Source organism: Chenopodium album, chromosome 15, assembly GCF_948465745.1.
Source record: "Chenopodium album chromosome 15, dcCheAlbu1.1, whole genome shotgun sequence".
Taxonomy (NCBI): Eukaryota; Viridiplantae; Streptophyta; class Magnoliopsida; order Caryophyllales; family Amaranthaceae; genus Chenopodium; species Chenopodium album.
Window position 1 is genome coordinate 5,907,454 of NC_137848.1, and position 25,383 is coordinate 5,932,836.

The window sequence follows — 25,383 nt, forward strand, 5'->3', positions numbered from 1 at the left end:
AATGTAAGAAGAAATAAACATTAGGAAGCCCTACTCATAAAGGAAATTCCTAATGTATCAAAAGAAAGAATAATATACAAACTAGAGATTACATTTATCAATATTAGGGGTGGTTCACTACTAAAATTCGGTCAAATTGCGACCTGTTTTTTACGGCCGTCATAAAAACGGTCGCAAAAGTGGGAATCTGCGACCGTTTTTGGTCCAAAAAACGGTCGCAAGAGTATTTGAACAATTTTCTTTTAAAAAAAATACATGTTTAAAATAATTGTAAAATAATTTATCCTATTACGACCGTTAGAAACGGTCGCAAATTGCACAAAATTGCGACCGCTTGTGAAACGGTCGCAAATTTGCGACCGTCCTTACTGGTCGCAAAGAGTTTTTTTTTTTTTTAAAAAAACGTGTATAAAAGGAACCCCTCACCCTAACCCTAATGCTCACTCAATCCCTCACGCCGCTCAGCCTTTTCTCTTTTCTCTTTCCTTCTCTTTATTCTTTCTCCTCTTTCTTCTCTCTCCTCCCTTCCCCTTCCTTTCTCTTTCCTTATCCTCCATCTTTACCAGCGTGGTAACTCTTTCGTCCTCCAATCCGCCACTAGTCCCTCCTACTCCTTCCTCTCTCTTTTTTTTAAGAATTACGGCACTCATGGTGGTGTTGTTGAGTACGAAAACGCCTCCCTCAAGATGCTTTGGTGGTGTTGTTAACTAGTTCATGGTTTTTAAGGTCAAATTCGACCATGAAAGCTCTAGATCTAGAGTTTTCATGGCTGAATTTGGCCTTATTAAACCAAATTTGAGGTCAAGTTCGAAGTCAAATCAAGGTTTGAGTTATGTTTTCTTGTTTTTGGTTGATTTTTGGTCTCGTTTTTAGTTGATTGTCGTTTCATTTTGGTTGATTTTGGGTAATTTGGTTGGTTTTTTTTTTTGTCTGTTTATTTGGGAAATTTGATTTTTTTTTTTTTGTTGATTTTTTGTCCCATTTTTGGTTGATTTTCGTTTTTGGTTGCTTTTTCGTTTTGTTTTGGTTGATTTTTTGGTAATTTGGTTGGTTTGTTTTTGGTATGTTATTTGGGTTTGATTTGATTTTTGGTTTGATTATATTTTTTGTTTGATTTTGGTTGTTTCTTATTTGATTTTTGGTTTGATTATATTTTTGGTTTGTTTTTGGTTATTTCTTATTTGATTATTTGTGGTGGGTGGTTGAAGTTTTCGGGGTGAAAGACGAAACTCCGTGGTGGCTGGGTGGAGTTCTCTCGGTGGCTGGTGGTGTTCAAAGGTCGGCAGTGGCGGCTAGTGGTGTTTAAGGGTCGGCTGTGATGGTTTGTGGTGTTTAAGGTGGCAGTGGTGGCGGGGCTGATGTGAAGTGTAGGAATTAGGTGATTTTTTTCTTTTTCTTTTTTTAATTTTTTAAAAAACTTTTAGCGATCGCTTTTGACGATCGCTAATTTCCAGATTTGCGACCGTTTCTTAAGGCAGTCGCAATTTTTAATATTTGCGATCGTTTTTTAACGGTCGTTGAAAATAGTTAAAACGGCCGTTAAAAATCTGCGACCGCCAAACGCTCGTAATATTTTATTTTATTTTTGCGACCAAGAGAATAACGACCACCATGTTACAACCGTTGACGGTCGCAATTACGTTTTGCGACTGTTTTCACTATTTTTTGCGATCGTTTGCGGCGATCGCAATTTGGCCAATTTTTAGTAGTGGTTCTAAGCATGTGCAGGGTGGTCGATCGCAAAGGGCCCTTAGGGCCTATTCACATTTAATGAAGTGAGTTGAACTGAACTGAACAAATTAGAGATGAACTGAACTGAAGTGAATTGAACTAAGCTGAAATGAATATTTTATGAGAGAAGGAAATTAGGAGCTGAACAGAACTGAATTGAACTGAAATTAAGTTGAAGTAAACAGGCCCTAAGTGAAACTAATATAAAAGGCCCTAATTTTTGAATTTAGTAACATATTTTTCCTAAAAAAATAATTTTAGGGCCAATTTAACAAAATTGCACCGGATCACTTCCAATGTTGGAATTTATAGCCCTGCCTCTTATCAATATCCATACTACTACATACTAAATGACCTATATTAGCTATCCAATCCGCTGCGTGATTTGTCTCTTGTTGTACAGAGTATTTTATTATGAAAAGACTTGAGTACATAGGACGGGAAGAATACTATTCCCTCCGTTTTTTTTATTTACATCACTTTTCTTTTTGGGGTGTTTTTTTATAAATGCATCACTTCTATTTTTGGTAACTTTATACTATATTTTATCATTTCTCTCTAGGGGTGTTCATAAATTGGTCCGGACCGAAAAAATGGACCGGACCCACCTCGAACCGAACCCGGACCGGACCGATTAATAATATACGTGAAATTCATTTTTCCGGTCCGTTCGAGTCTTGAAATTCATTTTTCTGGTCTTCGGTCCGGTCCGTTCCAAAACCCTATAAAAACCGGTCTTGGACTGGGCCGATTTTTTTATTAAAAATATACGTGAAACCTTAAATAATGGTTAAAATTATCGTTAACAAACTTAGAAAACTTTAACTTTATAAGTTTTTTTGTACTAAACATACAAAAAAAGACGTAAAAATGGCGGTAAAATATAGTTTTTCCTTTACTTTTTTGTGTGTTTTCCATAACTTTTATTAAAAATTTAGTATTCTTTTTAAAAAAATTCTTAAATCGGTCCAAAGCGGTCCGGTCCGGGTTTTGGACCAATTCTTTCTGTTCAGTCCTAGTTTAACTGGTCCGGTCTTCGGTTCTTAAAATTCTAATTTTCGGTCTTCGGTCCAATCCGGGTCGGTCCGGTCTTGGACCGATGAACAACCCTATTTCTCTCTCTTACTTTAAACCTCACTCAACTTATTTTATCATATCTCTCTTTTCCATGATCCCCACTAAAATAATAAAAATATCTATCATCTCTCACATACTTTCTCTTTCATGGTCTCCATCTTACTTTTATTATACTCTCTCCGTCCCCATTTGATTGTCACTTTTGAAGGAAAATCACGGAAATTAAGGTAGACAATGTGAAGTAATGAAAGTATATGGAAAAGTGAAATTTCTAATTAATAAAGTAATAAAAGTGCATGGGAAAGAGACATTTTCAATTAAAAAAATAATTAAAGTACATGGGAAAGATAAATTGATAGATTCAAGAGTGTAAAACATTAAATTAGTCAAAAGTTAACACAACTTTTATAGCAAATGTTAGGGTAAAATAGGAAGAAGACTTAATAAAAACAAAAAAAAATGCGGGTATAAAAGTCTTTTTATGTATCTTAATAATTATGAAAATATAAAATGTGACAAACATTTAGGGGCACTTAAAATGACAAAAGTGACAATCAAAGGGAGACGGAGGGAGTAATAATTTATTCATTCACTTACAATATTATATTACCCTCCTAAAATTTTGTGCAATTTAAAATAATGCAAATAAAAAAAACGGAGCCAATAAAAAAAATGGAGGGAGTACTACACATATTAATTCCATTTAAAAGAGAGAATTCATCTCATCTATACTTAGTATTTAAAAACACAAACCACATATTTTCACATGACACATGTCATCACAAGTCACTCATTATCCCATATGCCACATGTCACCTCCCTTAATTTTTTTGTTCAAGTCTTTATGCATTCTATAACTTGGAAATTCTAGAAAGAAAATGAAGTGTTTCATTTCCACCATAATTTGTACATATTAAATAAAATATAGTATGAATTATAATCAAAATTGTCTTTTCATCTCCTACACTTAAATTATAACTTAAACTAATACGTCATTTCATATTCCACAATCTTCATGTATATATACTTAATCCTTCATCTTCTTTCAAAATTCTACTCTAACCATTTTTTTTTTTTTAAAGTTTTAGCAATGAAACAATTACTTTGTATACTATATAAAAAGTTTCAATTTATGAAAAGTATACCTTTATTTGAAAATAATTTATCCAAGTAACAACCTGTGCATCGAACGGGTCAAAAGGCTAGTTAAAGACAATGTATGTCCCCTACTACGGTAATGAGGAAGCATTGATATTGTATAAAATTTTTGGGGAACCAATAAAAAGTTTAGCAGACATTCTGATCCGTTAATGTGGTTTAGCTTCATTATTTTATCACTTCGATTTTTAAAGTATAGTTTAGCAAATACGGAGTGGACTTACTTTAATTAAGCAATAAATAGATGTGAATGTGAATATGTGACACCTGAAAATACTCCTACTAGGCTATTGATACTTCTTATTTTAATAGTACTCGTAAGTTTTAACAACCCTTACATATTTTATACTTAATCCCCTGCCACGATATTCATGAATCTATCGAGCTAATGAGTTTCAAATGAAATTTATTTGATTAAAAGTTTATTGATTGCCAATGTGTTACTTAGACGAAAAAAAAAAAATTCCTCCATATAAACAATATTCGATATAAATAAGAAAAAATATATTCATATAAAATCATGTTAGATGGATTAGTATTAATATATAGTTTTTGATGATCAAAATTTTTAAAATTGCTACTGTAAAATATATAGGTATAGTTGAAGATGTCTATATCTATACCTAGTCAAACCAACATTGCTACATGTCACACTTCCCTCTAATTTTTTTTATCTAATTTTACAAAATATTTACAAAATCCGTTAATTATTATATGCAACTTGAAATAAACGGAGATAGTATATTAAAATAAGTAGTCTTAAAGTTAATTCAATATAAACATTATGAAAGTCATCAATGTTCACCATTTCCACTCCCTTGTGATTTTTATATACTAGTATGTTGAATAAGATTAACATATGATAAACAAAAACACATTATTTTACTGTAAATAAATCGTACATCGTACAAGTCAAAAAGGTAGTTGATATTTAAATACCAACATTAAAATAGATAGGACCGAAATAAAAGAAGTATATTTTAATTTTGTCGTCGTTGTAATGCATGTAGAGCTACAATGCGTGTTAAGACCATCAACCTTGACTCCCTGAGTAAGCTATGGTGGATTACTGGATTGGTGGTGGTGGTAGTTATGAGTAATTGGACTATAGCCTATAGAACTATGGGGGGTTATTTGTTTAAGGGGATAAAAAGGGAGGAATAAGAATAAAGGATGAAGATAGAAGAAAAGTAGTGTTTGTTTAGAGGAATGTGGATTAAAAGGGGGTTGAGGATAGAGATTAAAACACCCTCTTGTCCCTCCATTTCTATAACTAAGGGGGTGGTATAAGGGAAAGGGATAAGAAATAGGTTAAAAATACCAAATTATCCTTAATGAAATTAATAGGATAAGGGAAAGAGTAGAAGTTAATAAGGGTATTTTTATAATTTTACAACTTATCCCTAATTTATTTCCCATACTTATCAAACATGGGATAAGAATTATTTATCCTTGTCCTACCTATCAATTCTCTGTCTTTATCCCCCCTTCTTATCCCTCTTATTCCTATCTCTCCAATCAAACACTCGTAAGGTTATTAGGTGCCCACCTATCAATTTAGCTCATTTAATAACAATAATCAGGTAGGTGATATGGTATTAATGTATTATAGTTAACTTAATCCATTTTAATACAAAGTAACATATATCTTTTTCTCTAATTCTCTCTCATTTAGCTCATTTAATAACAAAAATCATCACAATCAAAATATAAAAATATAATAATCCAAAATAAAAAAACCAAAAACAAAAAGCAGAAAACAAAAGGAGTCCGAAAAGATTGAAACTGACATCCGAAACTCATAAATTGACTCTCACAAATTATATCTTCCCTTTCATTTCCTTTTCCCTCAAAATAAAAAAATAAAAAAATAAAAAATAATAATTCAAAAAAATCTTCCTAATTTTCTCCCCCATAAAATGACGAAACTTCCGACGCCGGCGACTGTAATCCCGGCGACGCTAATTGACGACGAAAAACCCCTCGAAGAACAACTCTCTGAACCAATTGTACTCGCTGAACGAGTTCGCGAGTTAGCCAACGAGTCAACCTCCTTCAAACTCGACTGCTATGAACTCGCTAAATACGTCGACCGTCTCGCCCACATGCTCCGCTCACTCGTCCGCTTCACCACCACCAACTCCTCCGCAATTTACGACCGCCCTCTCCGTCGCATCTCCGCCGAAGTTTCTCGAACCCTTCATCGGGCCTACACCCTCGTCCGCAAATGCCGCCGTCGCAGAACCTTCTTCCACCGCATCGTCAACCTCATCACCGCCGCTGATTTCCGGAAGCTTCTCTCTCTCCTCGACACTTCCGCCGCCGACTTACGCTGGCTTCTCTCAGTCTTCCATGTCGACGTAAACGACGATAACGTCAATAACGACGACGTCGTTGTTTTGTCTCTTCCACCAATCGCAAGCAACGACCCGATTTTAGCCTGGGTTTGGTCTTACACCGCGACTGTTCAAATGGGTTCTTCTCTACCCGCCCGAATCGAGGCGGGTCATGAGATCGGGTTTTTGGCCCGAGACAATGATCGTAACAAGAAGATAATTGTTGAAGAAGGTGGGGTTCCGCCATTGTTGAGATTATTGAAGGAAATGAACTCCGCCGAGGCGCAGATTACAGCGGCAACAGCGTTGTATAATGTTGCTAATGATGGAGATAGAGTTAGGGTTATTGTTGATTGTTTGGGTATTCCTTTGATTGTTCAAGTTTTGGGGGATTCTCCTATGAGGGTTCAGGTTAAGATGGCGGAATTAGTTGCAAGGATGGCTGAATTTGATGGTGGTGTTGCTAGGGAGGAGTTTGGGAGGGAGAATGTGATTCGTCCCTTGGTGTCGTTGCTGTCGTTCGAGATGTTAGAAGACGAACCCGAGTTAATGAAGAAGAATCATCATAGTATTCACTCTATTGTTCAGATTAATAGGGAGAAGGAGAGGGTAGGAGGAGAGTCATGGAAACCGAAGCTGAATTCGAGTTATTCGTCGTTTTCATCGTTGTATTCGGATGTTGGGGTTAGTAAAGGAGGGCAGACTAGGAAGGGAAGAGGGAATGAGAGTGCTGAGGTTAAGATGGAGCTTAAGATTAGCTGTGCTAAGGCACTTTGGATGCTTGCTAAGGATAGTGTTTTAAACAGTCATAGGATTACTGAGACAAAAGGGTTGCTTAGTTTGGCTAAGTTGATTGAGAGAGAAACAGGGGAGTTGAGGAAGAATTGTGTAATGGCTGTAATGGAGATCACATTGGCTGCTGAATCGAATGCTGACCTTCGAAGGTCGGCTTTCAAGACGAGTTCCCCTGCTGGTAAGGCAGTGGTGGTGCAGCTTTTAAGGGTGATCAAAGAGTCTAGTGATCCTGTTTTGCAAATTGCAGCTTTAAAATCAATTGGGTGTCTGTCTAGGACATTCTCTGCTAAAGAGACTCGAGTAATCGGGCCTTTGGTTGAGCAGCTTAGCAGTAATAATCATGAGGTTGGTACTGAGGCTGCTGTTTCTCTAGCTAAGTTTGTTGATCCGGAGAATTTCCTGTGTCATGAACATTCTAAGGCGATCATCGAGTTTGATGGGGTAGTTCCTTTGTTGAGATTGCTTAGGGAAAGCGAGAGGGCTCAAGTAAATGGATTGGTTCTCCTTTGTCACCTTGCTATAAATGCTGGCAACAGCGAGGCATTAGAACGAGCTAGGCTTCTGACCGCCCTTGAGGGTACTGATCGAAATCTTACTGCTCAGTATCCTCAGTTGAGAGATTTGATTGTCAAGGCTATGTACCATCTTGGTCTCTACCATGGAGATGCTCATCCTCTTAGGCAATCTTCCCTGCGTATATAAGATAGAAAAAGGGATTTTTCGTGTAATGTAAATAGACATTCTGGAAAAAGTAGCTTTGTTACTAGTGTGCAGAGGGAAAGTAATGAGAGAATTGAATACAGATTCACTTCATTTTGAATAATTGTCCATGAATTTTTATAGCTGGTCACCTTATACCTGGAAGTCTTTTGCTTATTTTAATTGAACAAAATAGACCATAGTTACCCTTTCTTCAACTTCTGCTGCAAAATTTTCTTATTTTAAAAAAAAAAAATATTTCTTGCTTCTGTACTGCTAGGTTGAGACTACTTATTCTAATCTATGTGAAAACAATTTATGTAATTATGCCCACAAATGTATGTCAATTATAAACTTGAGTACGATTGTTAGGGGTTCGACATTCTGAATTTTCTTGTAGATGACATTAGAGAAAGATTGATAGGCACTTCTTTGAAACTCGTCTTTGTCTGTTTAGTGGACGATGATGAAATTGGCTTTACAGCTTCAAAGTGTTAATCTCGGTATTTTTTCTACATATCTCACATCAGTCCCATGCTATATAATGAGTTGACAGCCTAACTAGCAAACAGGCAGCAACATAACAAAATATCATGGATTCAGACAGTGTGCTTCTAGCTTCCAATTTGTATTTTTGCTCCATAATAAAGGCCTTTACTTTGGGAAGGTAGTGCCATGTGTGTCTGAAGAAACAAAACAAGCCTCATGGACCACTGTCAACTTGGAGTAGCCCGGTTGCAAATTGCAATTGCTACAAAATCAGTGAACAACTGAGCACATGATCAAAGGAAATATCAAAATTGCACACCAATAGTTTTTCATTTGTTGTTTTCTAGGATGATTTTTGGAGTGTAGAGTTGGCCAATTCATAACTTTTATTCAATTTTATTACAACAATCGTAATACAAGCCTTACAAGCTATAAGTTAATGAATAGGCCACTGTCCTATTCATTTCCTTTTTGATTGCATACTTAATTTTCATGGTCTTCTAATACATGTTAAATTTTGAATTTAATAAAATTAAAATAGCTAAACAAAATCAAGTTTCTAATTGGAGTTAAGTGTACGAAATTGATTGTTTAGAAAGTTAGAAACAACAAAGTTTTAGCACAATCAAATAAATTAAGAAGCAATAACAACCAAAATACCGAAACACAATAAATCGTTGTTTAAAACCATTACAAGGCAAAATTTTAAATCTTCTAAAGCTAAATCAAAAAAATTTTCTAAAAAAATTACGGATTATGTCGTGAGTATAAAATCTAATCTTAACATGAAGTAACTCCATAAAGTAGGGAGTAGGATTTAAATAATCTCAAGAGTTTCAACCCTTTATTTTGAGTCAATAGACATTTTATTTGACCCAATTTTGTTTTTAAGGTTTCCTATATTTGTAGGATCTTACTAATGAACGTTCCGGGGGTGTTAAATAATCCCTTAAAATAGTTTATAAAATGGTATTAATTTGGAAATACATGCCAAAATCATGCATCGATGTATTAATGTTTATTTCAAGTTGATTATTTAAGTTTTAATTATCTTATCTAAAGCCTGGGGCGTTCTTTAACGACTTAGGGTCTATTCTCTTCCGCTTAATTTTAGTTCAATTCAGTTCAGCTCCAATCAGTTCAGTTCAGTTCCTAATTTCCTTATTTCATAAACAATCCAGTTCAATTCAATTCAGCTCTAATCACTTTAATTCAGTTCAACTCAGTTCTATAAATCAGAACATACCCTTAACGTTTGCCATATTCTTAATATGTTTTACAAGTAAATTGAGCCGGGACGAGCAAATAAAACCAAGGGAGTACCACATTACCGCAAATAACAAGCCCGAAGTCACAACACGAAGCCTGATACACCGTTCAGCTGCCTCCGTCAACAATCAACCTCCATTGACAGAGAAAGCGCACAACTCTCATAATTCCCAACTTCTCAGGTACTCTTTTCCCCTCTAATTCATATATTTTACCCCTATTTTCTTCTAATTCTTGCCCCTAATTCATATTTGGTGTTATTGATTTTTGCCTTCTTTCAATTTTTCGCTAATTTATTTATTATTAATTACTTTGCATTTGTTACTATACAGCTCCATATCCTCAGATTATCGGTTCATATAGTTTCAAATTTAATGTTTAATCAAGAAGAAATAAGTTCTGGGCATTGCTATGCTAAATGCTAATCGAAAAACTCCTTGCTTTTTCCTATTTGGGATGATGCCCACCACCTGTTCGATGAAATGACAGTAGAACTGGAAGATGAAATGGCTATTAGATTTAGACTAGTTATGGGTTTTGATTTTATATGCTAGAATTGGAAGATGATAAATTGGAGTTTAGAATACTTTTGGAAGTCACAAAGATCTTGGGGAACCATCCATGATGTTAGTTCAAACCGAGAAACACAATTCATATAAACTATTTTACCTGCTTTTAAAAACTAGCCGTGATTCTTCCGGTTGCAACTGCAAGTGTGGAAAGAGTTTTTTTTTTTTCCTCGATGACAATTTTGAAAAATAAATTGCGGAATAACTTGATGGACCAGTTTTTGAATGGTTGTTTAGTTACATTTACTGAGAGGGACTTGCTTTTGCAAGTTAATGCTTATGATGACGATGTAATTAACCGATTCCAAATTGTGAAAACTCGTCGTATGCAATTGTAAAATTTTATTTGAACTTATGTAATCTTTCTCTCTTAGTTATATGTAATGTAATACGAATTATGTAATTTTTATTTTTTTTAATATTGATTTTTTTTTTTCTTCTATTGAATAATTATACAAGTAATATTTTTAATAGAGTTTGTACCCCCATTCCTGTAATTTTTATATTTTTTAATATTGAATTTTTTTTTTCTTCTATTGAATAATTATACAAGTAATATTTTTAATTGAGTTTGTACCCCCATTCCCCAAATCCTGAGATCCACCACTGTTTTGGCCTTTTGGGGCCTGTAATTTTGTATCCCACATTTATTAGTCTTTATTTTATGCTATACTAATTTTCTTTTCTTTTATTTGAATTTTTAGGTTGCTCTTTGAAGAAATAGAAAGAATATGAATGAAAATGTAACACAAGTCCAGCAACAACTCACTGAGCTTGAGATTGAAGCTGAACATCTGATTTTGGCACGGCTTCAGGTCAGTATTATTTTAAGCTCTATATGCCTGGTCATATAATTTATTTTTAGCATTCTTGCTGTTTGATTGTATTGTCAATGTTTTTGTGCTAGTTGTAAGGCGCGAATGTGATAATTTATGGTTCATCCATGTTTTAATGCCTTGTTATGTTGTCGCTTTCTATTTTATATTGATGGAATTTGTTATGGGGGTAATTTGGACAAAGTTTAACGTTGATGAGTTCACTACTTTATTATTGTGTTCTGTAATTAATGGGGGTGCTTTTTACTGCAACAAGTGCATCATTCATTGTGTTTGCATAATGATTACGCCGTGTTTGTGGTTTATTACAAATTGATCTTGTATCTGAAGCCTTGTTACCATTTGTCTTTTATGGAGTGTGATTTTGGTTGTTTGAGATCATCTTCAGATAGCTGATTTGTTTTGGAGTATTGTTGAGCTCACACTGTCAGGTTTGTTTGATGATAACAATAAGTTTATGAATGACCAAGCTGATTTGTGAAAAAGCACGGTCTCTTGTCTGTGTTCAAGGTAGTACTTTACCCGACTCCATGAGTTAACTTTTTGCATTGGTTCTGTCCAGGTTACTTAACTAATTAGGATGCTTAAGTTTGATGGTCATATTATTAGGAAATGATTTTCATATTGGATATAGGGTCAATTAGAAAGTAGAAAAATCTGTCTTAATTATTAGGCTGCATCTGAGACCAACCCTACCACCACCACCAACCCCCCCCCCCCCCCCCCCCTAACACACACACACACACACACACACAAATTATGGACCCTTTGGAAGCATTGGGGTAATGTGTTGGTAGTAATGTTGTACCGTCTTGATTTTCAAGATACTTATTTAGTAGAGTAGTAGTCCCTGTGCATGACTATTGGATTTTTTTTTTTTTTTTTTTTAATCCCTACTTTATTTTATCTTTTTTGACATGATAGAATGCCTGTTCGTGTAATTTTGTTGAAGTGGTAAATCTTGAAATGGTATTAAAAGTTGTTTCTTGATTAAAATAGATCTTACATCTGAAATTTTTGCTTGATCTTTACACTTTTTTGTAAAAACTTATGCCACTTACTTTTGCAATCCAAAATTTCAGCTTGATTAGTTAGTAGTGTGCTAGTGTCCATAAGAGTTATTCCAGTTGGAATTTGCACCACTTCATGGAATTTATAAGAGTAAAGCTAGTTACATAATACCTCAACCCCCATCCCCAAGAAAAAGGAGTTTGTTTTCTCATTGTGAAGATGTAGGTTGTGGAAAATGACAGGTTAAGGAATGGGAACAGGGAGGCATTAACAGCACTTAGGAAGAAGGCACGTACAACAAAAACTAGTGTTCCTTCTCCATTTGAGTCTATTATGAAGGAGATTGGAGGCCATGGTTCCAAGACATTAGTTCAAGAAGTCTGTCCAACCTGTGGAAATCATGATGCGACTGAAAATATGTGGATGATGTTCCCTGGAACAGATGTCTTTGCTCAGGTTCCATTTCATGCTGCTCATACCATATTAGAGGAAGGTGTGTTATTGCATTCTCTTCTATTGACATTATTAGTCTTCTTGTTCTGTTTACATGTTAAAGTGACTAAGTGAAATCTATCTGATAAGGTTAGGTTGGGATAAGTTTAACTCGTAGCTGTCTAGTAGAAATACTCATGCCTAAGTTGTATGGCTTTAACATTCAAATCCTTGAACTCTTGCACTAAGTTGCATAAAATGGCTGACTGTGAACTCTAGAATCTTATCAACTGATTGTTAACTTGCTTGCTAATCATTTGCAACCCTGAAGTCTTGAGTTGCCTGGGAAATTTTCTGGGCTAGTTATTTATCTATGCTACTTAGACTCAGGCACTTGTGTCTGACACAGGTACAAAACCAAATGCCAGACAAGACATGATAATCAGTAGTATTAGATCTGATCTCTAGCCTCCTTTAATGTTCTGAATGCATTACTTATTATGATCACAATAAAAAATAAAAAATAAAAAAAAGTATTTATGTCTCTATCTCTTCACCACCTCACTGATTACGAAAGTTCTAGCATAGGCAACCAAAGGCTGAATCCATGTTCGGGCATTGATAATCTGCACCATACCATCTTACTCCACTACAATCTTTGCCCTTGCCCTAATAGCTCCGTAAAAATGCTACCAATTGTATACTTAGGCCCTGATCTCCTATATAACCTTGCCAAGCCAAGCTCAGATCATGCTTAGTTTTACAAATGCACTTCTAGGCCAACTAGAGCTAATAGAGAAATTTGACAGAGAATGAACTCAATGAAGTGTCCATATCCATGTCTGAATGCTTAGGATCTGACTTGAATTCTTAAGGTGGATTGAAAAGTTTTGAGCAACATAGCTTTGAATTTGGCCTTACTCCTGGTGAATTCATCTAGTAATGACTCAATACAAGTTGGGAAATTCGACAGAGACTCGCTGACCTATTTTATATCATATGTTTTAGAAAATTTCTTTCATCATGTGCTATCTGAAAACAAGGATTTACTTTCGTCGTCTACGGTACTCTTGTACTTCAAAAGAAGGTAACAACATACAAGAGACCACTATATTATTATAATCAACATGTTATAAGCTATTATAACATGTTTACGCTATTAGGTTTTAGTGTCAACTCTTGCTGAAACAGACTTACAAATTACAATTATATATCATAAAACTGGGGTGTAGTGACTTTTATTTTGAGGGGTGAATGTGGAACCTTATAGAATATAAGGAACTTTTAATGCCTCACAGTAAGTCACCATATAATTCTACCACACCAACTGTTTTTATTTTACAGCAGCTAAGCTGTAATGCTATTTGAAAGATATAGGACATTGTTGATGGAATAATGTCTAATTTGATTATTTTGTTATTGTTGTTGCAGATCAAGAAAGGCTCGACTCTGAATTGAATGAGCTGCAGACTCTTGTCAAAGAGAAGTCTCTAATAATCTCAGACAAGGGTGCTATTGCTGACAAGATTAGCCCAGGGATACTTAGGTCTTTAGTGACATTAACAGACAAAAAATAAACGTTTGTGACAAAATTAACTAGTTTTTATCCTATATTCTTCATAATCTGGTTTTGTATATCTATCTAATAGTATTCAAAATGGTCTGGATCTTTATATATCAGAAACAGGAAGTTCAAATGATTTTGGGTCTGGCTTTAGTTCACAAAAGGAGGCCCTCTACTGTTTTTGCAGCCTAATGAGTGTTGCAATTTTTATTTTTATTTTTTTAAATTGCAATTTTAGGTTTTTGTTGATTAAAAAATTACTTTAACCAATAATGATCAGAAATTTTATCAAAAGTTGCTATATTGTTTTTTTTTATTTTTCTCTTTTTTTTTTTTTTATTTTGAAGCTGCTGTACAATCTGATCTAACTTGCAATTTGTTTGCGTAAGATCCATCCAACTAACATTGATCTGAAAAGAATTAGACAAAGTCTGAACGAGTAGTTTGCTATTAGAAAATTAATCTGAAAGAATAGTTGCTGCATTACCATGAACATTTGAACTTAAAGTTAAGCTTGTGAGATCCACTTTCAAGCAATGGTACAAAGTTATTAGATTTTAGAAGGAAAGGCCAAAGGGTTTATATAATACAGCCTCTTATATCACTTGAGGAGTTGAGGCACATTTCATGAAAGAACATGCACTAGTATTTGAGTTGTAACTTACTGCTTACATGATTTACCTCAAATGACCAAGTGTGAATAATGAGGCATAGCTCCTCCGCAGAAGGGAGCAAATCGGAGACAGGGGAGGGGGATTTTACAAAAAGTCGTCCATAAATTCTGGTCAGCGCGATGAAGGCAATGCACGCCAATTTTCAGCAAGACGCATAGCACGATCACGTGAATTAACTGATAGTTGTTGCACAATGACATCCTTCACATGAGAGGCACCAGTCTCCCCTGCACGGCTAGCAAGTTCTAGATAGACAACAGCTTTTGGCAACTCCCCTTCCTGCCAAAGGAGCAGCAGAAGAATTCTCAAACTAAATCCCAATGCAGACTTTGGCTAAAGATAAAGCAATAAGATATAAGAATACACACGAGAATCATGGTTAGTTGATGTGGGAGCACGCTCATCATCCACCCTTGTATGTGTGTTTTTGCCTTTTTCTTTGGGGGGAGGGGGGGGGGGGGGCGTGGTGAGTATTGTAGGCAGGGGGTTATCAGCGGTTGAATGAGATGGGGTTGTAATTTAAATTGGTGGCCCAGCCCAAGGCCCATGGGTACAAGTAAAAAAAACACAATTAAACACACAAGTTTTTGCGAAGGGAGATGCTACATACCGAGAAAAGATTAAGTCCATGCTCAAATTGTGCTTTACTATGACCATGATCAGCAGCACGCTTCATCCATTTCTTCGCTTGTGGATGACTTTTGGCAAACCCTTCACCAACTGAATAACAGAGTGACACATTGTACATAGCTCGAACATATCCACCCTCTGCAGCCCTGAGGTACCACTTCGCCTACTCAAAATAAATTATAAAGATCAATCATCTGCTGTGTCTTGTAACTAACAACCTTGAACTGCATCTCAGAAATTTTGCCAACACAATACTATTTCTTTTGGTTAACACCAGTTGTACTGCAAGAAGTAATAAATCAAAAGTTTAAAAACGGTAAAATAAATCCGTACAGCTTCTGGTAGATTTCGCTCAATCCCACGCCCATGATGCAAACACAGTGCTAGTTGGTACTGAGCACGGACATGTCCAGCAGAGGCAGATTGCAACAACCACTTGACAGCTTCCTTAGGATTTGCAAAGTCAGCTACATATACACAAGCATGCATATAAATCAATTAATGCACAATTCAAACATTCAAAAGCATTTTTTACACACTTGTACCACTGTATCACATTTTCACCATTGTTAAGAGGCAGAAGTCTAAATAGGTTTTCAAATTTTCTCAGCTGAACGAAAAAAAAAAAAAAAGAGTTTGCTCGTTCAGGAAAATTAATTCAAAATACTCGAGGATAATGACATAGCAAGTATTTGTACTACAAATTTACATTGCAGAAGCCAGAGGACAAAGTATGTTGATCACTTGATCCTATTTGGAGATATGAGACCATAATTGAACCACAGAACTAAAATCTCTGGTAAGCGGTAACTAGGTCTTAGCATTTGTGTCATGAACTGATTTTCTGACTATAAATATTATATGATTACTAAGGACTAATAAAGGTGAAAGCTTTATATTTTGATTGATAATGGAGAAGGGATTACAAAAGATAGGTTTAATAGCTTAAGGCTATTACTCTCCAACAGTGAGTTTAGCTCACAGCTCTCTAACAATGGCTTTAGGCCATAACTCTCTCGAAGGTTCACACCAAATTTCTGACAATTCTCTTCTCCGTCCCTCTCCCTATGTATTTATATTTTCTAAGGTGATTCTAGAAAGTTTGTCATTTTTTGTGCCCATGTGGCATCTATTGGTTCCTTGCATAATTTCCCTTATGTACTACATTTGATGACTACTAACATACTAAACTACCCATAAATACCTCTTTTCCTGAGTCGGTTCATTACAATTTGCAAACAAATAATAAAGTGCATCTCCAATAAGGCCCTGTACTTTTAGACTGAATGAAGCTGAGCTAGAAATAACTGAAACTTCAGCAAGCTTCAAAAATTAAAAGGGTGAATCTATACCCTCTATGGCACTATCCTAAAAAGACCAAAAGATAACTTTAAAGTTTAAACCAAGAGTTCAACTTAAAATATTTTCGAAACAAAATGGGACTTCTAACTCCCTTTGAAATGAATGATGCTTTGACAGACACTTTCAACCACAAAACTATTGTATCTACACTCCGCCATAAGCTTCAAATTACAAAGCACCGGTTTAGCTTCAGCCTCTATAATTTCTAATTCTTTTGCATTACATCACTGCAATCTGCACATAATAATGATATACTTGGACCGCACAATCACCCTCATCCCCATGCCACAATCTCCCAATCTGCCTACACCAACTTCAAACTTTACAAAGCCAGGAAGCAGTCGTGACTTCCAGCTCTGGCCCTGGGCTTGAAAATGCCTATGGTCAACATAGCCCCCCTTTCTCTCACAGCTCTGCACATGTTTATTACCATAAACAACTCTTTGCAACAGGTCATACACCACTTCGAATATTTAATAGTAAATATAACGTATAAGCACCCAAATTCCCCTGACAAGTAGCTAACAGCCGCATCTCAAAGCTTTAAACAGATATTCAAATTATTCTCTTGCTCGCCTAGTCATTTTTACCATTCAAACTAACGCAACTAACCCTCCACACTTCCTTAATAAATCAAGCTCCCTAAGTCCATGAACTACCGACTTCTCCATCAAACCACACACACTACAAACACATCTCATGCTTAAAATTCTCTTGCACAACCGAAAACCTCTCCTTTGTAAGGAGTGAATAATGACAAACTAACACACAAAAAGATTAATTCTTAGAATCAAATCCAAAAGCCAAATCTTGCTTCTCCTTATCATAATCAAAATACCCCATAGTACTGTTATCAGGAAACACTGAAATACACAAAATTAAGAAACATTCCTCACATTTAACCCCAAAAACCATTCTTACAATTCTCCATTTAATACCAAACTTGTAAATTTGTACCAAATAAACCCTACACCAGATGCATTCTATATCTTCACCTGTCAAAGCTCCAAAAACCACTAAATTTCACTGCTTTCTCACACTTTCACTTTCCTAATTTGAAAATGTGAAGATCACCTAGCTTAGTTGTTTTAAACGGCTTGGGATGGCATCTAGGACCAGATATTGAATCATGTCTACATTAGTACCTTTCGTGGCTCTATACACCAGAATTAAACTGAAATTGTAAATTTATAATATGAAATATAATAAAATAAACAAATTGGACAGGGTAATGACTCTGCTTAACATAGTCTCCCTTTCTCTCACAGTTCCAGCTTATTAGAGTTATTACCGTAGACAACTGTTTGCTACGGGGGCACACACTAACCTTTCGAATATTTAACAGTTACAAGCCCCCAAATTATCCTAGAAGTGGCTAAGAAACACAGCGCCAAGCTCCTCCAAACAGATACCCATCCAAATCCAATCCCTTGCCTCCCCTAGATCATGTCTTGTATCCAAACTCAACCACTGAAGCTCCAAACTTCCTCTACAACAACTAATTCCCTAAGCTTTAGCTCAACCCCTCCTTTGTAAAGAGACCCTCATGACAACCTATCCACACAATAAGCTTAATTTATATAATCACATCCAAAACCCAAACCTTGATTCTCCTTATCTTAGGCAATGAACCCCCACAGTTTTGTTAACCTTGTAAAACATAAAACATTAGAAATAAAGAAACTTTCCTCCCATATAACTCCAAGAACCACTCTTTTACCACCCTACCATCAATACTCTTATGTAGTTTTGTTACTTTAGCACAATGTAACTCCTACACCAATGCATTTCAACACTCTCACTTATCACAGCTCCACAAAACCACCATAATTTACATTCTACCCCTTTCTCACACTTAAACCATCCTATTTTAGAAACATGAATATCTAAGAATTGGGTCTTTGGGTAGTACCTAAGACCCGAAATCAAATCCCGTCTACATCATTACAATTTGCGACTCAATACACCAAAACAAACTAAAAAAAAAAATGCAAATTAAGAAAGTAAAATAACAAAACTGATTGAAATTAGGGAGTTAATTACCTTGTAAGTAAGCAATAGCCAAATTACACTGACCAGAAGGATCACCAAGCTCAGCAGCTCTTCTATACAAAGCAATCCCATCTTGTTTTCGACCCATTTCCCAATAAACCAAACCCGCATCCACCATAGCAAGACTCGACCCACGGGCCACCCCTTTCAAGAAAGACTCCAACGCCTTTTCCATGTCGACCCGAACTCCGGCCCGCCCATGTTTAAACCGCTTACCCCACCTCAACAACAACATCGCTTCTCTCAACGGCTTCAACCCGTCGTTCCATGACTTACACACCAAAGACGCTGCGTTTAAGTCTCGGTGAGAAAACCCAGATGCTATTTTGTTGAGGAGATCGTACGGAAGGGATGAGAAGTCACGGTGGTGATGATCGGACGGTGAGGAGGTGATTCGGGCCTTGATCGGACGGTCGGGAGAGTGGGATTTGGAGAAATGGTGGTTTGCTGAAAATTGTTTGGAGATTGGGTGGTTTTTAGCGAGGGGAAGAGCGGTGAATGGAGAACCGTCGGATCGAAATGGCCATGTTTTTTGCTTCATTTTTGCAGGAATTTCAGGCGTTGGATTTGACGGGGCAGGTGAAATTGGCTGGTTGTGAATTTGTGAGTGAAGAATACAACTGAAGAAGATGAACAATTTCCAATTTTTTGTGTTTTTATATATATAAAACAATTTGCATCACTTTGAATACGACAATTTAATTTTGTTGTACATGTAACTTCTAACATAGCGTAATATTCGGGTTTACCATGCAATTGAGAGTAATTTAGGTCAAATAAGGCTCTAGTCCTTGGTCCAATAATAGTTTTTTGGGCTGATCCAAAATGCTCAATTTAAATTAGGAACTTTCATAATTTATTGAGTTTTAGACTTTTAGTAGAGAAAACTTGAGAATTAGGTTTTGGACTTGAGATTAGTTGGGATTGTTAATTCGGATCGGGATTGGAATTAGGGCATATTCACATTTACTGAAACTTAGCCGAACGGAATTGAACTGATTGGCTAAAGTGAACTGAACATTTTATGAGAGAAGGAAATTAGGAACTGAACTGAACTGATTGGAGCTGAACCGAACTGAACTGAACTGGAATTAAGCTGAAGTGAACAGTCCCTTAGTCCAACCGATTCCTTGAATTTTAAAGCGAATTTGGAATTGTTGCCGGATTTATATACAATTATCAGGTTTTTTTTCATTTCATTTTTAAGCTTCTAGTACTTAAATTTTTATATGCATTATTATATTTTATTAATTTTGAGCTTCTAATACATTCAAATAAATACTCCGTCCTTTTTAAATATTTGCTTTATTTTTACTTTTTGCACTATTTATTTATCCTGCTTCGATTAATGTTTGTGATTTATATATAAGAAAAAAATATATTCTTGTGGCTACTTGTTGGAATCGTCTCAAATGTTATTGATCAAAGATTAGCATCGACATACATGCCTAAGAGAAATGGAGCAAGTATTTAAAAGCAGAGGGAGCACTATGTTATAACCAGTACCCAATCCAACCTTAATTTATTACCTAGAATTAAAACAGCAAGACCGAATTTCAGTTGTAAAATTGTCAGCTTCTAATCATTCCAATTTCCCTACTCGGGATTTTTACTCACCCCTAAATAGCAAATTTAATTCAAGCACAGACAAAAAGGCATTGTTACAGAAATGGCAGTTTTGTAACACTCAGGCCTTGTTTGGTTGCATTAAATTTATGTAGGCACTCAAAATTCCTAGAAAATGTACTATTGGTGTGTTGTTTGGTTAACCAAAAAAAGTGCAAAGTGGAGGACATAATGTGGGAATTCATTTACCCACCTCCCCCTTGGTAACTCAAATTTCTTAGGAATTGTAATTTCCTTAAATGCCAACCAAACAAAATAAAGCAATTTCCTAGGAATTTAAAGAGGGAAATAATTTTCCATGATTTGCAAATTATCATGGAAAGTTAATTCCCATTGCAATCAAACAAGCTCATATTCATACTATCTACATGAATGTCAATTATCTCAAATGATTAAAGTATCCATTTATGTAGCATATCTTAATTTACATAATTAAATATGGGTAATGATACTCTTGAAAATTTTATAAAATTAGGGATTTATGACAAAAACACACGTAAATCAGTGTTATTAGTGTTTATATTTTAATGATTTCCTAAATTTTTACGATTTTGTAGTGTGTATTTAATGCTTATATGTAGCCCTAAGGGTTATGTATAGCATTTTCCATTAAATATTACTCGCTAACTAAAAACCTATATATGAAGAAGTAAACATGATATGGTGAACCCTAAAGAAACATCTATGAACTTCCTTATTTTTATTCTATGAAAAGATTCTCATTTGATTTGTTAGAATAATTATATTAATAAAGTCTTTCAAAAAAAAAAATTATATTAATAAAGAATCTTTAAGTGTTGACGTGTGATAATGGACACATGTTAAAAAAATCCCTCTATCAGTGTAATTAATACAGATCCATAGGAGTTAAGATGTGAAATGGATGCTTTTTATAATAAATGTTTGCAAACCCACGAAATTTAGAAATTAGGTATTTATAGAACCCCAAAAAGTTAGTACCACGTGGTGATAGACCTCACACGAGCCAAGAGAAAAAGGTAGCCACCTAGCAACAATGCCAATAAGTAAGTCAACCGATTATAGAGTGTATTTTGAATATTTTGACAATCGTAATCATATGTTATATCTATATAAAGTTAAAACTGAGTATGTAATAGTTAAAAGAAAAAGGAGCTTAATAACTTGAAGGTAAGCATGATTTTTTCGAAATCAACTGCATATGACAATATGAGTATGCAAATATGGAGTACAATTTATTACCATTCCAATAATTTATAAACCATTTACCAAACAAGAACCATATATCGAGGGTTGGAAGAGGATCCATATGAAAGAAAAGGCAAAATCTGACAAAGAATAGTAGTAGTCTGAAACAAGAATAGAAATATCGATGGAATTGGAGTAGCATTGGAATGGAATAATCAGGTAATAATGATGAATTATCTATCACATCCAAACCAGTCATACAAGCCCAGTTCATTTAAATTCCAACCGTTTTTATACACATTTTTACTACCCAAGTGAAGAAGCAAATTCAACCAACATTTAATTTCACTTATCTCATCCATTTTGTGCCAATTTCTGCAAGTTGGTATGGTTGATGGGCTCCACCTCCACCGACTATTCTTGATGGAGCTTTGACTATGGTGGGCCCCTTTATTCTTCATATTACATTCCATTTTAATACTTGATTAGTCAAGACTCAAGATAGATAGGCATACGATTTTGAACTCATTATTTTTGTGGTAATTTCCTACAAGTACTTGTTAGGGTCTGTTTTAATTTATTAAACTGAGTTGAATTAAATTGAAGTGAAGTGAATAGAACTGAAATGAATTATTTATGAGAGAAGGAAATTAGAAACTGAACTAAACTGAATTGAACTGATTGAAACTAAACTGAACTGAACTGAAATTAAGCTGAAGAGAACAAACCCTTAGTCCTAATCTAAGTAAGATTTTATAGTCCGTAATAGTTTATGTGACTACCAAGTATAATTGAAACATAAATGGAGTATTTAAATGAAAAGCTACTAATTAAAATTAAGTTATCATAATAACAAGTTAATAAAGTGTAAGTATAGCTTGAATATATGATATATCAAGTATATGAAAAGGTTTTATGCATAAAGATATAGCATATCCATTTGGGCATGCATCCATGTTCAATTCCATTTCGATAAGAACATAAATCACAACTAAAAGCTCTTAATAGCTTAAAGTTAAAAATTTAGATCTAGTTTAGGTAGGATAGTCCAACGATAATTAAATTATGGTCAAGTTTAGAAGGCTTTTAATGAACATGATCTTTAATAGACAAGACCTTATTGAGCAGGGTTAAAATAGTGTGAAAATGTTTGTCCAATTTAATTGATATAGAAAATGGGTATTGATGTATTTTCGTATTCATATATACTTAGGGCCTGTTCTGTTTAGCTTAATTTCAGTTCAGTTCAACTCTAATCAATTCAGTTCAGTTCCTAATTTCCATCTCTCATAAACAATTCATTTCAGCTCTATTCAGTTCACTTCAATTCAGTTCAGCTCCAATCAGTTCATTTCCGTTTAGTTCAGTTCAGCTCCAATCAGTTTAGTTCAGTTCCTAATTTCCTTCTCTCATAAAAAATTCATTTCAACTCTATTTAGTTTAGTTCAGTTCAGCTCCAAGCATTTTAGTTTAGTTCTATTCAGTTAAGTTCTATTCAGTAAATCGGAATAGACCCTTAATAATGACTTTGTCCAATATTTATTTTATTTGATAATTTGTTGGCCCACCCATTATCGACCCACTATTGACACGCGACCCGCTATTGGCCTTATAAAAAATGACGCTCTTTGACCTGACCCGTAATTAACCCACCCAATAAGCAGGTCTAATGGGGTTACTTATACTTCAATTCATGTAAATTTACTCCAGTTTATTTGGAGTAAGACACAAAAAAAAAAAAAAAAAAAAAAAAAAAAAAAATCGAGAAAGCCCCTCGTTCTGTAGTCGCAATCAATTCTTAATTAAACTCCCATTAACTTTTTGTTGTCTCATCATTTGTATTATCTATAGCAAGCACCACATATTCATTCCATTGTCAATTGTTAATTAGTAGAATTGTTCTTTAGTCCTTAGAATTTGATTCATGTCTTTTAAACTTGTTTATACTTGTTTAATTCTTAACTTTAAACACAAAATTACAAAACTTTTCTTTCTTTTGATACCAATGACCAAACAAAAGTGGTTTATCCAATGTATGTTTTCCAAAGTTAGTTGTTCTCTTTAATTATATTGATGTGTAAGTATCATGCAATTATTTAATCAAACTCAACATACAACTTTTCACAGCATAAAAGCATTAATCAAGGCAATACAAAAAAAATAATGCAAATAATGTATGGCCTTATCTTGTTTAATAATAAGAGAAATGAAATAATTAGATTAGTATTTAAAAAATAAAAAAAATAAAAAAATAAAAAAATAAAAAAATGAAGTACGTACTAATACAGCATTTGTACGTACATATATGAAATTATTAGAGGTTAAATTCAGATATGGTTTGCATGTCAAATAAGAAATCAATAACTTAGAGAAACCAAAAATGACACATGTAGTTATTTATTGGTTGAAATTATTTCTTCCATTTTTCATTCCTTTCCATTTTTTTTTCTTTGTAAAATGTTCAAGAAAAATATTTATTACCTATAATATAATATTTCCATATACACTTAATTGGAATATTTTTACATATCTTTTATGTATTTTATTAAAAAAAATTACATATGGAGTGATTATTAAAATAATACTACTATCTAAGATTTAGGCATTGTTCACTTCACCTTAAAATAATAATATACGGTAAAAATAATTTCAATTCAGTAAAAATCAGTCCAGTTCAGCAAAATCAATTTCAGTTCAGTAAAAATAATTTTAATTAGTTCAGTAAAAATCAGTAACTTTAAATAAGAAATATAAAAGAGAATCGGTAAAAATAATTTCAGTTTAGCAAAATTAATTGCAGTTCATCAAAAATAAGGTGAAGTAAACAGTGTCTTATATAATATTATCGTTTTTTCTTTCTTTCTTTCAAATTTACTATTTTTACAGTAAACTTTATTTCAATTTAAAAGAAAAAATTTAATTAAATTTTGTAACATAATATGCATATACTATATTTGTAGTAATATATAACAACACTGGTATTAATCTAAATTTTAATTTTTTTAATACAAAACTTAAACTTTATTCTTTTAAAAAATAAAGTACTCGTATAATGCTTCAATAACCTTGATATTGGTAGAAGCTAAGGCATGAAAAAAAAAATAGTATGTATACCATTATTTACACAAATTAGTATTGCAATTTGTTACATTATAAAAGTTAGTAACAATTGTGCGTTGGACGGTACTTAAATTAGTTTGAATTATTCACAAAAATTAAAACATGCATGTATCATATTATTGAAATATAGAAATATTATATCTTACATGTTACATACAAAAAATCGAATAACATCAATTAACCTAATGTTGCCTTTTAGTTTAATTAATTAATTTATGATCTATATGTAGCTAATTTCTATTTAGTGATTAGATTATTGGTCATGGATGATGGATACTTAATTGATCATATACTGCGAGAGGGGAAAAATTGAGACAACCTAGATAAGCCTACCCTCCAAACCAATCCATCTATTTTAACGTAATTTCATTTTTGCAATAGTACATGCATTGTTGACCCTTATGAGGTTTTGATGATGATGTTGATGATTGAGTAAACTTCTATCTAATAAGGATTTTATAGTGTTGTGATGTTTGCAGGATAAGTAAAACTTTGGGAGTTGAAGTAAGGATTGAAACAAAGGAACTTTAGAAGATCCAGGATGACAAATAAAGTCAGAAGAAGAGTTCCAGAAGGAAGTTCTCTAAAGATAGCTGGATGGAAGTACAAGGAGTTCCCTAACAGGAATTTATCAACAAGTTGTAACGACCTGGTTCCAGTGTAACGATGGAACACAACCTCAACAATCAAGGACCAGTGCAAAGCTCGAGATATCAACTGAAAAAGATGAACTTCATAACTTAAGTTGTATAAAAGATATAAGTTTGTTTTCTAGGTTGATGTAAA

At 34.2% G+C, this 25,383-nt stretch overlaps 3 protein-coding genes across 3 annotated transcripts; 2 read left to right on the forward strand and 1 right to left on the reverse strand.

The window, feature by feature from the left end:
- The first annotated feature begins 5,786 nt into the window (after window positions 1-5,786).
- Window positions 5,787-8,014, forward strand: LOC145581715 (uncharacterized). Its single transcript, XM_081638743.1, has one exon. It carries the CDS (start codon window positions 5,886-5,888, stop codon window positions 7,797-7,799), a length of 1,914 nt encoding a protein of 637 aa, XP_081494869.1. The 5' UTR covers window positions 5,787-5,885; the 3' UTR covers window positions 7,800-8,014.
- Window positions 8,015-9,585: 1,571 nt separating this feature from the next.
- On the forward strand, window positions 9,586-14,102 carry LOC145582797 (uncharacterized). The gene is made up of 4 exons (XM_081639819.1): window positions 9,586-9,736; window positions 10,828-10,938; window positions 12,196-12,463; window positions 13,834-14,102. Exons 2-4 carry the CDS (start codon window positions 10,855-10,857, stop codon window positions 13,977-13,979), a joined length of 498 nt encoding a protein of 165 aa, XP_081495945.1. The 5' UTR covers window positions 9,586-9,736; window positions 10,828-10,854; the 3' UTR covers window positions 13,980-14,102.
- Window positions 14,103-14,269: 167 nt separating this feature from the next.
- Window positions 14,270-19,316, reverse strand: LOC145582796 (F-box protein At1g70590-like). Its single transcript, XM_081639818.1, has 4 exons — window positions 18,676-19,316; window positions 15,604-15,737; window positions 15,251-15,433; window positions 14,270-14,919 (listed from the first exon to the last, which is right to left on the reverse strand). The coding sequence occupies exons 1-4, from the start codon at window positions 19,223-19,225 to the stop codon at window positions 14,752-14,754; spliced, it is 1,035 nt and encodes a 344-aa protein (XP_081495944.1). The 5' UTR covers window positions 19,226-19,316; the 3' UTR covers window positions 14,270-14,751.
- Window positions 19,317-25,383: the final 6,067 nt, after the last annotated feature.

What these genes read in the sequence shown, in the direction of transcription:
- LOC145581715 (XM_081638743.1), top strand. Translation starts at nt 5,886, where the DNA reads ATGACGAAACTTCCGACGCCGGCGACTGTAATCCCGGCGACGCTAATT.
- LOC145582797 (XM_081639819.1), top strand. Translation starts at nt 10,855, where the DNA reads ATGAATGAAAATGTAACACAAGTCCAGCAACAACTCACTGAGCTTGAG. An exon ending in TGATTTTGGCACGGCTTCAG is followed by an intron (nt 10,939 to 12,195) that starts GTCAGTATTATT and finishes GTGAAGATGTAG; the next exon opens with GTTGTGGAAAATGACAGGTT. An exon ending in TCATACCATATTAGAGGAAG is followed by an intron (nt 12,464 to 13,833) that starts GTGTGTTATTGC and finishes TTGTTGTTGCAG; the next exon opens with ATCAAGAAAGGCTCGACTCT.
- LOC145582796 (XM_081639818.1), bottom strand. Translation starts at nt 19,225, where the DNA reads ATGAAGCAAAAAACATGGCCATTTCGATCCGACGGTTCTCCATTCACC. An exon ending in AGCGAAATCTACCAGAAGCT is followed by an intron (nt 15,434 to 15,603) that starts GTACGGATTTAT and finishes TATTTTGAGTAG; the next exon opens with GCGAAGTGGTACCTCAGGGC. An exon ending in ATGGACTTAATCTTTTCTCG is followed by an intron (nt 14,920 to 15,250) that starts GTATGTAGCATC and finishes CTCCTTTGGCAG; the next exon opens with GAAGGGGAGTTGCCAAAAGC.